Here is a 13,706-nt window from a genome sequence, read left to right as displayed (position 1 = left end):
ATGAATGTGCTGTGGTTCCACTGTACTCAAGTCGTTGCATAAAGTTCTAAAGTAGTTTTATCTTTTACACATTAAAGCTTCTATTTAATTCTAAACATGTTCCTATCTTTCCATTTTCAAAATATATAAAAGGAAAGTATAAGTTTTAATTAACTACAACTCATTTTTCCCCTTCAGTGAACATTTATTAAGTGCTTACTATGTGTACCAGTACCAGACATTATTCCTACAAAAAGCTTAGTGCTTATTTAGCACTGGCAGTTAATCTAAGTGTTAATTGTAGCTCAGCAGCTTATGGTCTTATAATTAAGGTCAGCTAATCTAAACCCCATTTAGGGTGAATAGCAATTTATGTCATTTTTATACAATCCTTTATACTACCTTCAAGAGGAAAAGTTGGTGAACATTTAACTATTTGTAAAATTGGGTTAATATTAATATATAGCCTATTTGTCAGATTTTCTACTGGTTTTAAAAAAGGAATAACTGTTCTATCAATTAAAACATTTCTACTACTTTAATTTTGAAAGTAACAAAGTTTATAAATTCTGCCAGAGTTCTCATTTTAATTTCTTCTACTGAAGAATGGAAATCATCTTTTTTAAAAGACAATATAATAGTCCCAACATATCCAGTTTAATTTTTACCTCTATACTGAAATAGCCTCTGTCCACATAGTCACCCAGAAAGAGGTAGCGTGTGTTACTAGGTGATCCTCCAACTTCAAATAACTTCATTAGGTCAAAGAATTGTCCATGAATATCACCACATACTAGGAAAAAAAGCATAAAGTGATGTGAGAAATTATACCTTAGAAGACAAAGGGCATTACACCAAAAGGGATCACAGTTTAACTTCTAACTTAAATCACTCCAGCTTTTGACAGGACTGCTGTAAAACTGTAGTCAATCTACTCATACTAAATAGTTCTACTGGAAATATGAGACACTTAAAATTGTATTTCTTCAATTAACAACAAATATCCTAACCAATCCTGACTGTCTCATAATTTCTAGAAAAATTACCACACCACTTTTTAGCTGGTTATTTGTAATTATTTCTCAAAACTGCTCATGCAAATCTATACTGTAAAAAAGTATCATGCAAAGACTTTTTATACCTGTGATTGGAGCATCTACTTCTATCATAGTCTTCTCTTGCCTCAGGATGGCAGCCCCATCATTGATTATCTTTAAGGCTACTTCCTCTTCCAGTCGTCCTTCCTTTACCAAATGGTTTTTTAAAACATCAACTTTAGGTTTCCCATTCTCAAATACTTCCTTGAAAGTAAGCCGTTGGGTTGGAGGAAAGGGGACAGCTACAAAAAAAAAATAATAATAATTTAAAATATTTAAATGTAAAGAGAACAAACAGAACACAATTCTTTTACATGACAAATTAAACCTAATAAATCACCATGATTTCACATCCACAGCACCAGTACGTGGGGAAAAAATTCTAAGATACTATGTATCATAAATGATCAATTCTAAGTATAAAAAGGTGACAATCATTTTAAATATTTGTGTGTGCATAAATTATAATGGTTTTTGTTGTTTGTTTTTTTGAGATGGAGGCTTGCTCTGTCAACCCAGGCTGGAATGCAGTGACACGATCTCAGCTCACTGCAACCTCCGCCTCCTGGGTTCAAGCGATTCTTCTGTCTCAGCCTCCTGAGTAGCTGGGATTACAGAAGCATGCCACCACACCTGGCTAATTTTTGCATTTTTAGTAGACACAGGGTTTCACCATGTTGGCCAGGCTGCTCTCGAACTCCTGACCTCAGGTGATCCACCTGCCTCGGCCTCCCAAAGTGCTGGGATTACAGGAGTGAGCCACTGCGCCCAGCCCTATGTTTTACACATAAACATGAAAGACTTGAAGCTGATTCAGGGAACAAGTTATAAATGAGACAAGACACTAGATGACATGAGTATCTTTGTTTTTCTATCTATAGAACAGGTGTTAAAAATGAAACTATGGTTAAAGAAAATGAAAGAAAAGTAGTCACAATACTAAAATGGCATTTATTTCTCCTATAGAACTGTCCTAATGACACCTATGTTTTAGAAGTCTCGGCCGGGCACCATGGCTCATGCCTGTAATCCCAGCACTTTGGGAGGCTGAGGCAGGCAGATCACTTGAGGTCAGGAGTTCAAGACCAGCCTGGGCAACATGGCAAAACTCCACCTCTACTAAAAATACAAAAATTAGCCAGGTGTAGTGACAAGTGCCCATAATCCCAGCTAATCGGGAAGCTGAGGCAGAAGAATCGCTTGAACGTGGGAGGCAGAGGTTGCAGTAAGCTGAGATCGCGCCACTGAACTCCAGCCTGGGCAACAGAGCAAGACACTGTTTCAAAACAAAACAAAACAAAACAGAATAAAACAAAAGGCAGTAGCTTAATGTACTTTGTTACTGATAATAACAAGAACACTACTACCAAGATGGAGCTATGTCTGAGAATAATTTGCTGTAGTAACAGAGCATAAAAGAATGGATAAGGGGCCGGGTGTGGTGTGGCTCACGCTTGTAATCCCAGCACCTTGGGAGGCCAAGGCAGGTGGATCACCTGAGGTCGGGAGTTCAAAACCAGCCTGGCCAACATGGTGAAACCCTGTCTTTACTAAAAATACAAAAATTAGCCAGGTGTGATGGCACACACCTGTAATCCCAGCTACCTGGGAGGCTGAGGCAGAATAATTGCTTGAATCTGGGAGATGGAGGTTGCAGTGAGCCAAGATTGTGACACTGCACTTCAGCCTGGGCGACAGAGCAAGACTCCGTTTCAAAAAAAAAAAAAAAGGAAAAAGCAGATAAGGGAAGTCCAGTTATGTTTTCTAATCTGGAAATGCTAATAACTACTTTCAGTTTACATTAGGTACAAAGTTTATATATATAATATCATGGAGAATTAGCAAGTTCATTTAATATTTTTAAATTGGCTGTTGTCTTGTTATGTGCCTACTTTATAACACAGTCTACTTTAGATCCCCTGGGATTAAGAGCCACAAGTCTGTAAACCATAAATTTAAAAGGAGGCGTTCAATTGAATTTCTGATATATGTCCAATGGTTCCACTTCCAGCTTTATGGCACCAAGTTTAAGAACCAAATTGAAATCTATGAGTATTTTTAAAAGACTTAATCTAGCCATACCATACTGTATCATTTACAAGTAAAGAAAGTCCTATTGTAAGTTTCGTCATGCTTTCAGCTACTACTTGACTCATTTTAACTACTCAAATTTCACTGAAAAAACGATAGCAGCTACCCAACCACTAAAATAGCTAAATACAGTTGTGTGCCACAAAATGATGTTTTGGTCAACAACGGACTGTAGTTAAATGGAGCTGAAAAACTCCTGTCATCTAGTAACATTATAGCCACAATAACATCGCAGGAATTGACTAATGAGTTGGAACTGGAATAGGAATGCACAGCTGAAGAAGCAGCAAGAGAGAAGGAAGTTTGCTGGAGAAAGAAAAAGAACCCCCAACAAAACTCACAGTGAAGGGTTTGGGAGAAGCTTTTGCACACCTCAACAAACTCCTTAGGAAGTGTGAAAACATGGACCCCCAAAAACAGAAAGGTTTTCATTAATACACAGGAACGTTCATGCTGCATTAACTGCTTACAAACAAATCTACAATGAAAAATAGAAATAAACCAAGCAAAACACCATGGGCAAATTTCTGAAAAGAGTGACATCTCCTCAAGAGCCTCAGGCAGGTCCTTCAGGAGGACTTCCAGAAGAAGGTATTGTTATCCTAGGAGATAACAGCTCCATGCCTGTTACTGCTCCTGAAGGTGTGCCAGTGGATAAAGATGTAGGGGGGCAAGCCAGGGATATTCATGATCCTGACCCTGTGTAGACCTAGGCTCAGTGTGTGTGTGTGTGTGTGTGTGTGTGTGTGTGTATGTGTGTGTGTTCATTTTTACCAAAATATTCTAAAAGTTAAAAAAAATTTTAAATTTTTTAAATAGAAAAAGCCTATAAAGATATAAAGAAAAATTATTTTCTATAGCTATACAATGTACTTGTCTTTTAAGCTAGGTGTTATTACAAAAAAGTCCAAAAGTTTTTAAAAACTGAAACATTTATAAAGTAAAAACTTAACAGTAAGCTGAGTTTAATATATTATTAAAGAAAAAAAATTTGTTTTTGAGCTAGGATCTCGCTTTATTGCCCAGATGGGAGTGCAATGGCACTACCATGGCTCACTGCACCTTCAACCTCCTGGCTCAAATGATCCTCTCACCTCAGCCTCCCAGTCCTCAGCTGGGACTACAGGTGTGCGCCACCATGCCTGGCTAATTTTTGTATTTTTTGTAGAGATGGGATTTTGCCATGCTCCCCAGGCTGGTCTTGAACTCCTGGACTCAAGTGATCTGCCGACCTCAGCATCCCAAAGTGCTGGGATTACAGGAGTGAGCCACCATGCCCAGCCAAGAAAAATTTGTTTTAAATTTAGTGTAGCCTAAGTGTTCAGTGTTTATAAAGTTTATAAAGTCTCCAGTAGTGTACAATAATGTCCTAGGCCCTCACATTCACTCATCATTCACCTCCGACTCACCCAGAGCAACTTCCAGTCCTGTAAGCCCCATTCATGGTTAAGTGCCCTATACAGGTGTACCAGTTTTTGCCTTTTATACTGTGTTTTTATTGTACCTTCTCTATGTTTAGATATGTTTAGATACTCAAATACTTAGCACTGTGTTATAACTGCCTACAGTATCCAGTACAGTAACCTGCTGTACAGGTTTGTGGCCTAGAAGTAATAGGCTATATCATATAGACTATGCATAGTAGTAGTTATACCATCTAGGTGTATAGCAGTTACACCATCCAGGTTTCTGTAAGTACACTCCATGGTGTTCTCACAATGACAAAGTCATCTCATGACACATTTCTCGGATGCATGACTGTATTACCTTAGAATAGGGGACCATATATACATCTATCACTCCAGCCTAGGTGACACAGACTCAGTCTCAAAAAAAAAAAAAAAAAGAATGATCAAGGAGTAAGGGAATATTTGGAGCTGGATGTAGATAAAACTTAGCATTTTAATAATTGTGCTTTGGGCCATCTGTGCAACAAGCTCTTTCTTTTAGTCTTCCAAAACCAAACCAATGTAAAGAGAAAGGTTTTAAGAAATTTGAAACCATAAAGTTAAAAAATGGGGGGTGAAATCCCCTACATAAATTTTCATTAATAATACATATTAAACTAAACACAGGTAGCTACATGCTAAGCACTACCGCGTTAATAAAGGTAAGGGCAGACAATGTATGACTAGAGCAGCTTTCCAATTTGAGCCATTATGAATACAGTTGCTATGAATATAATTCTATGTGTGCTTTGGTGGACATAAGCACTCTTTTCTCTTAGGTATATACCCAAGAATGGGACTGAAAGTTTATGGGGTCAACATTGGTTTTACCCAACAGTTCACAAAGTGATACCATTTACCCTCACACCATCAAGGTGTAAGGGTTCCAGTTACTTCATATCCTTGTCAACACTCAATATTGCTCATCTGCTAAATTTTATTCCAGTACAGTGAACGTCTACCGGTATCTCTTTGTTTTCTACTTTGCATTTCCCTGATGAGTAGTGATGTTGAGGACCTTTCTACTTGCTTAAGGGCCATTTGAATATCTTCTTTGGGGATGTGCTTGTTCAATTCTTTTGTCCATTTAAAACATTTAGTATCTTTTCTTATTGACTGACGAAAGTTCTTGTATGTTCTGGGTACATGTCCTTTATCAGATGTAAAGCCTTTTTTGTTCTTAATCATCTTTATTTATGTAAATATATAATTCAATTAGGTTTATCATTATAACATAATTGACTATATACCAATTCTTTAAACTTTGTTTTTGAATATAGAAAATGTAGAAATTTTACTTAGGAAAATAGTGTGCTTATGATAATTTATTTAAATATTTTCTTATTGTTGGATAGCTAGACTATTTCAAAAAATTGTAAATTATACTGCAGGACCAGGCATCGTGGCTCACACCTATAATCCCAGTGCTTTGGGAGGCTATGGCAGGAGGAACGCTTGAGCCCAGGAGTTCAAGGCTGCAGTGACCTATGACTGAGCCACTGTACTCCAGCCTGGGTGACAGAGTGAGACTCTGCCTCTAAAAAAAAGAAAACATAAATAAATGATACAGCAGAGAACATATATATATGTGTGTGTGTGTGTGTGTGTGTGTGTGTGTGTGTGTGTGTATATCACCCATATTTATTTTATATATATCACCCATATCATATATATATACATGGATCATTTATATATCACATATATATATATGTCTTTGAGCAAATCTTTATTTCCCTATAAGTTTCTAGAAATTATATGAATTATCTACTGCCATGTAACAAATTACCCCAAAACTTAGTGGCTTAAGGCAATAATCACTTATTATCTATCACAGGTTCTGTGGACCATAAATTCAGACAGGGCACAGTGGGGCTGGCTTGTCTCTGCTCCGCAACTTCTGGGGCCTCAGCAGGATACTCGACAACCTGGGGCTGGAATTACCTGAAAGCTTTCTCACTCATACTGTGGTTAATACTGGCTGTTGGCTGCAGCTTAGCTCAGGTTTTTGAAGAGAATACCCACATGTGGCCTCTTCGTATGACTTAGTTCCAATGACAAGCATCCCAAGACAAAGAGAGAGCCAGGAAGAAGCTGTATCTTTTTTTTTTTCCTCTTTTTATTTGTGCAAATTTACAGATTACATGAGGAATTATGTTACATGTATATTATGCATAGTATTAAGCCAGGGTCTTCAGGATGTTCATCACCGGGTACAATACATTTTTGTTAGGTATAGTCATCCTGCTCTGCTATCAAACATTGAATCTACTCCTATCTTAATGTATGTTTGTACCCTTTAACTCACTTCTCTTCATCCTTCCCCTTTCCCCCACTCACCCTTCCCAGTCTCTCTCATCTATTTTCCATTCTCTACCTCCATGTGTTCAAATTTTTAGCTCCCACATATAAGTGAGAATATATGATATTTGTCTTTTTGTGCCTAGCTTATTTAACTTAAGATAATGACCTCCAGTTCCATCCATGTTGCTGTAAGTGACATTATTTTGTTTTTTTTTTTATGGTTGAACAATATTCCATTGTGTATATATACCATATTTTCTTTATCCATTCATCCACTAATAGATACTCAACGCTGATTCTGTATCTTTGCTGTTGTGAATAGTACTGCAATAAACATGTTGATTTATTTTCCTTTGGGTAGATACTCAGTAGTGCGATTGCTGGATCAGTTGTATCCTATTTATATCATGGCCTCAGAAATCCCATCACATTATTTCCACCATATTCAATTGGTTGAACAGTCACAAGCCTGCCCAGGTTCAAGAAGAGTGGAAATAGATTCCACCTACTGGTGGGGAGTGACAAAATTCTGTGCGAGCATATGAGACTAAAAATATTGCTATGGCAGTTTCTTGAAAATAGATTGTCATACTTTCTCTATTTAAAAGGAAAAATGGCCGGTCACCAATGCCTCCAACAGTACCTTTAAATCAGAGTCCATTTTAAATGGGCCACTTTGTATTTTCTAAGTTATTATCAAATGAGAATATCTATTCAATTATTACAAGCAAAACATTACAAAAGATATATTCCCAAATGTTTCAAAATAATTTGAGATGCCTATTAGAAGCTGTATAAATATTTTCTCTAATTTGCCAGCTGTTTAAAAAAAAAACTCATGAATCTTCTTTCCTAAATGAAAGGGATAAATATGTAAAAATAAACTATTTATGAAAAGCAGACATTTTTTAAATGCTTGATTCAAAATATTATGCCAAGCTTCCAGTTTAGAATGACTAGCAACTTCTGGCCAGGTGCAGTGGCTCACGCCTGTAATCACAGCACTTCGGGAGGCCAAGGTAGGCAGATCACCTGAGGTCAGGAGTTTGAGACCAGCCTGGCCAACATGGTGACACTCTTGCCTCTACCAAAAATACAAAAGTTAGCTGGGCGTGGTAGCAAGGCGCCTGTAATCCCAGCTACTCGGGAGGCTGAGACAGGGTAGTCACTTGAACCCGGGAGGCAGAGGTTGCAGTGAGCCGAGATTGCGCCACTGCACTCCAGCCTGGGCGACAGAGCAAGACTCTGCCTCAAAAAAACAAAAAAAAGAATGACTAGAAACTTCTGATTCAACGTTTCTTAACAGCTGCTATGATTTGAATGTTCCAAAAATTCATAGGTAAAACCTAATCCCCAACATGGTGGTATTAAGACATGGAGTATCTGGGAAATTATTAGGTCGTAAGGACTCTGCCCTCATGAATGGCATTTGTGCCATTACAAAAGAGGTCCAAAGGAGCTTGTTTGTCCCTTCTGCCACGTGAGGACACATAGAAGGTGCCACTTATAAGGAAGAGGCCCTCACCAGACACACAATCTGCTGGCAACCTGACTCTTGGACTTCCCAGCCTCTAGGACTGTAAGAAATAAATTTCTGTTGTTCACAAATTACCCAGTCTAAGGCATTTTGTTATAACATCTTGAACAGGCCGGGGGCGGTGGCTCACACCTGTAATCCCAGAACATTGGGAGGCGGAGGCAGGTGGATCATAAGGTCGAGTTCAAAACCAGCCTGGCCAAGATGGTGAAACCCTATCTCTACTAAAAATACAAAAATTAGCCGGGTGTGGTGGCACGTGCTTGCCTCAGGAGGCTGAGGCAGGAGAATCACTTGAACCCAGGAAGTGGAGGTTGCAGTGAGCTGAGATCGCACCACTGAAACTCCAACCTGGGCGACAGAGCAATGCTCTGTCTCAAAACAAACAAACAAAAAACACATCTTGAATAGACTAAGCGAACATCTAACTAAAATACACATAAAAATAAGACAGAACAAAATGAAAACTCTCACCATAAAAACTATGATCGAAAAGTATCCTCAATTAATTCATTCAAATAATTTTATTGAATTGCTACTATGTGTTAGGTACTTATACGCACTAGTAAAAATTTTGATGGCAAATATCTCAATGCATAAGTACATAAATAAATACCTTAAAATACCATAAATTTTTTTTATTTTCTCCTAGGTAGATACAATTTACTTACATCATAATTTATTAACATTTAGCCAATCTGCAATTTTTAGAAATCTCAGTTATTGTTAAATATTTTGCCCTTACAATGTCTGTAGCATATTTTATTTTCCAAAACTGGCTGCAACCAGCCAGGCATGGTTACTCACTCCTGTAATCCCAGCACTTTGGGAATCCAAGTTGGGGAGACTGCTTGAAGCCAAGAGTTCGAAACCAGCCTGGGCAGCATGGTGAGACCCCCATCTCTACAAATTTTTTTTTTTAATTAGCCAGGTGTGGTGGCATCTGCCTGTACTCCCAGCTACTCAGGAGGCTGACACAGAAGGATCTCTGGAACCCAATAGGTTGAGGCTGCAGTCAGCTACAGTTGTCAGCCTGGACAACAGAGTGAGACTCCATCTCAAAAAGCAAAAACAGAAAATTTTTGCAATCTACCCATCTGACAAAGGGCTAATATCCAGAATCTACAAAGAACTTAAACAAATTTACAAGAAAAAAACAACCCCATCAAAAAGTGGGCAAAGGATATGAACAGACACTTCTCAAAAGAAGACATTTATGCAGCCAACAGACATATGCAAAAATGTTCATCATCACTGGTCATCAGAGAAATGCAAATCAAAACCACAATAAGATACCATCTCACACCAGTTAGAATGGTGATCATTAAAAAGTCAGGAAACAACAGATGCTGGAGAGGATGTGGAGAAATACACCGTTGGTGGGTGTGTAAATCAGTTCAACCATTGTGGAAGACACTGTGGTGATTCCTCAAGGATCTAGAACTAGAAATACCATTTGACCCAGCAATCCCATTACTAGGCATATACTCAAAGGATTATAAATCATTCTACTATAAAGACACATGTGCATGTATGTTTATTGCAGCACTGTTCACAATAGCAAAGACTTGGAACCAACCCAAATGTCCATCAATGATAGACTGGATAAAGAAAACGTGGCACATATACACCATGGAATACTATGCAGCCATAAAAAGGATGAGTTCATGTCCTTTGCAGGGACATGGATGAAGCTGGAAACCATCATTCTCAGCAAACTATCACAAGGACAGAAAACCAAACACCACATGTTCTCACTCTTAGGTGGGAATTGAACAATGAGATCACCTGGACACAGGGTGGGGAACATCACACACTGCGGCTGGTCGGAGGATGGGGGGCTGGGGGAGGGAGAGCATTAGGAGAAATACCTAATGTAAATGATGAGTTGGTGGGTGCAGCAAACCAACATGGCACATGTATACCTATGTAGCAAACCTGCATGTTGAGCACATGTACCCTAGAACTTAAAGAATAATTTTTTTAAAAAAGCAAAAATTTAAAAAAAATGGCTACAATAATATTTCTCACTCTACATACTCTTCTGTAATCTCACTGTCTTGGTCTGTTTTGTGTTGCTATGACAAAATATTATAGACTGGATAATTTATAATGAATAGAAATTTACTCATTCATAGTTCTGGAGGCTAAGAAGTTCAAGATTGAGGGGCCAGGCATCTGGCATGGGTCTTCTTGCTGCATCATCCCATAGTGGAAGGGCAAAGAGGGATAAGAGAGAGCAAGAGATAGAACTTGCAGCCTTAAGGCCTTTTATAATCAACATTAATGCATTCATTAGAGGTGGCTTCATGACCTAAACACCTCTCATTAGGCCCCACCTCCCAACACTACTGCATTTGGGATAAATTTTCTAATACATACTTATTTTATTTTTAAATTTCAGATTCAAGGGGTATATGTGTACCTTTTTTACATGGATATACTGCATAATGGTAAAGTTTGGGCTTCTAGTATACCCATCACCCAGGCAGCCTACATATGCTTTCTGGGGATCATATTTAAAGCATAGCAGTGACCTGACCCTATCCTATCAAGAAGTAGAGTCTAAGGCCAGGCCCAGTGGCTCATGCCTGTAATCCTAGCACTTTGGCAGGCTGAGCCAGGCAGAATGCTTGAGCTCAGGAGTTTGAGTCCAGCCTGGGCAACATGGTGAAACCCCGTCTCTACTAAAAACACAACAAAAATTAGCCGAATGTGGTGTCACATGCCTGGAGTCCCAGCTACTTGGGCGGCTGAGGTGGGAGGATCACTTGAGCCCAGGAAGTCGAGGCTGCAGTGAGCCAAGATAGCACCACTACATTCCAGCCTAGGTGACAAAAAAAAAAAAAAGGGAGAGTCTAATGTCTCTCCCGTAGAATCTGAACTGGCCTTAGTGACCTGCTTTAACAAATACATTGCAGCAGAAGTGATTTTGCAGATTCTGCCTCGGTCTCTTGGCATACTCATTCTCCAGTAAAGTGGGTATATGGTCAATAATCCCAGCTGAGGCAAGCTTTGAGTGAACTCAGCCCACGCATAACTCACTTCATTCAAACTTAAGTAAAGACTACAACTATCTACGTCTATGTGCTAAACACTGAAAAGGCTCTTGGAATCATCAGTCAAAAAGCAAAAAGTAGGCCAGGTATGATGACTCACACCTATAAAAAGAATCTCATCATTCTGGGAGGCTGAGGTGGGTGGATTGCTTGAGCTCAGGAGTTCGAGACCAGCCTGCGCAACATGGTGAAACTCTGTCTCTACCAAAAAAACACAAAAATTAGTTGAGTGTGGTGGTGCACACCTATAGTCCCAGCTGCTCAGGAGGCTGAGGCAGGAAAATCACTTGAGCCCAGGAGATTGAGGCTGCAGTGAGCTATGATCCAGCCACTGCACTCCAGCCTAGACAGCTGAGCGAGACCCTGTCTCTAAAAAATAAGTAAATAATAAGAAATTGTTAAGATGTCTTTTACACCTACTACATCTTTGGGTTTATACTAAATGGCCATTAGGTAAAACAAAGCTTTAGTCCTTTACTTTATTAAAAATTTTTTAAAGGATTATAAAAATTATTAGCTTTGTTTGGCATACTCTGAATTTTAATTAACTTAAAACTTTTGTGAGAACTCTTTGCTTTATTAAATTTGGGTTAAAGGGGAAAAAAAACTTCACAAATCATAAGGAAAGTTAAGCCTTCCCAATTTAATCATGTATAATAAAATGTGGTTAAAATAAATATACTTCAACATTTAAGTATCTTTCAGTTTAAAGAAAATATTAGGAGGCCGAAGTAGGCAGATCACCTGAGGTCAGGAGTTCGAGACCAGCCTGACCAACATGGTGAAACCCCATCTCTCTTAAAAATACAAAAAATTAGCGGGGTTTGGTGGTGGACACCTGTAATCCCAGCTACTTGGAAGGCTGAGGCAAGAGAATTGCTTGAATCCAGGAGGCGGAGGTTGCAGTGAGCCGAGATCATGCCATTGCACTCCAGCCTGGGAAACAAGAGAGAAACTTCGTCTCAAAAAAAAAAAAAAAAGAAAACATACATTCGAGTACAAAGACTGCCACAATAGCTATCTAAAAAAGGATTTTATTTCTAGGTTTCAGTAAACTTGGAATGGTGAAACTCATAATACACTTTATAGGATAAATGAAAGAAAGTCCTAGAGACTGTCAATGTCCTCCCTGTTTGTGAGATATTCTTACTTCTAGGATAATCAGTGACTACTCATAAAATTCATTATGTACTTTCTGCAATAGAAGATTCCACTCCCTTCCATTCTGATAATGCTGGTTAATATAATAAATCAACTAAAGCCTATAGTCCCATGATCCACAGGTGGTTTCCGCTTCTTCCTTACATTCATCTAAAGTTCCTGGCTATAAGCTAAAGATAGGAATTGAGCCTTGTGGAAGACTTATCAAAAGAACTTTTGTAAATGTTTGTATCATGCACCCATTACTGACACTACAGAGAATAAATTAATGATGCATACTGCCGACATCATTGCCATGGACAAACAGTGGGTGAGTCAAGATTTCCAGAACTGTTATGGTCCAGAAGCAGAAGATAAAATGAATAGACCATTTATGTCCAAGATAATCAGAACACAACCTCCCAGATGCCAGAAGCCACTGATGACTACAGACTTGCATGATTTTGTCCTTTATTCTCTTGGCATTTTCTTCTCTCTCCACTGTTGTAAGATTTTAGGCTGCTAACAGATAACTTTTCCTTACTGTTAGCACTATCAAGATGCTTATCCTTGGCAAAATATAAACCAAATATGGGACAGTTGCAAAGGTGAATGACCCATATCCAAATTAAAGGAAAAAAAATATATTTGGTTACCCAAAGGAAAATCCAAATAGATTATGGGATATATGGGACATTATTTTAAACTTTAATAATAACTGTCTGAGTTTCAGTGTGTTGCAGATGCCAAGTGTGTGATCTTTAGAGTCTTAAATGCTGCTGTGCAGCCACTGTCACACCAGCTGATTCAACAAATTATCATCTAAGAAAAAGAACATCGAGGCCATCCTGGCTAACATGGTGAAACCCCGTCCCTACTAAAAATACAAAAATTAGCCTGGCATGGTGGCGGGTGCCTGTAGTCCCAGCTACTCAGGAGGCTGAGGCAGGAGAATGGTGTGAACTCAGGAGGCGGAGCTTGCAGTGAGCCGAGATCGTGCCACCGCACTCCAGCCTGGGCAACAGAGCAAGACTCCGTCTCAAAAAAAAAAAAG

General features: G+C 38.7%; 1 protein-coding gene across 7 annotated transcripts in view; it reads right to left on the bottom strand.

Annotated features, from left to right (window-relative positions):
• PPP3CC (protein phosphatase 3 catalytic subunit gamma) overlaps positions 1–13,706 on the bottom strand; it is a 100,708-nt gene that overhangs the window by 65,073 nt on the left and 21,929 nt on the right. For 6 of the 7 annotated variants that reach the window (XM_034965815.3, XM_034965816.3, XM_034965812.3 and 3 more), the window contains exons 2-3: positions 1,121–1,318; positions 648–772 (exon numbers count right to left, since the gene is read on the bottom strand). In XM_034965815.3, the coding sequence (XP_034821706.1) occupies positions 648–772; positions 1,121–1,148 (153 nt within the window). In that variant the 5' untranslated portion in view covers positions 1,149–1,318. Of the gene's footprint in view, positions 1–647; positions 773–1,120; positions 1,319–13,706 lie in introns of those variants that run through there. The other variant, XM_008977232.5, reaches the window with a different exon arrangement.

This window comes from Pan paniscus, chromosome 7 (genome assembly GCF_029289425.2).
Source record: "Pan paniscus chromosome 7, NHGRI_mPanPan1-v2.0_pri, whole genome shotgun sequence".
Lineage (NCBI taxonomy): Eukaryota > Metazoa > Chordata > Mammalia > Primates > Hominidae > Pan > Pan paniscus.
The sequence above is the reverse complement of the archived record's forward strand: the minus strand, read 5'-3'. Positions and strand labels throughout refer to the sequence as shown.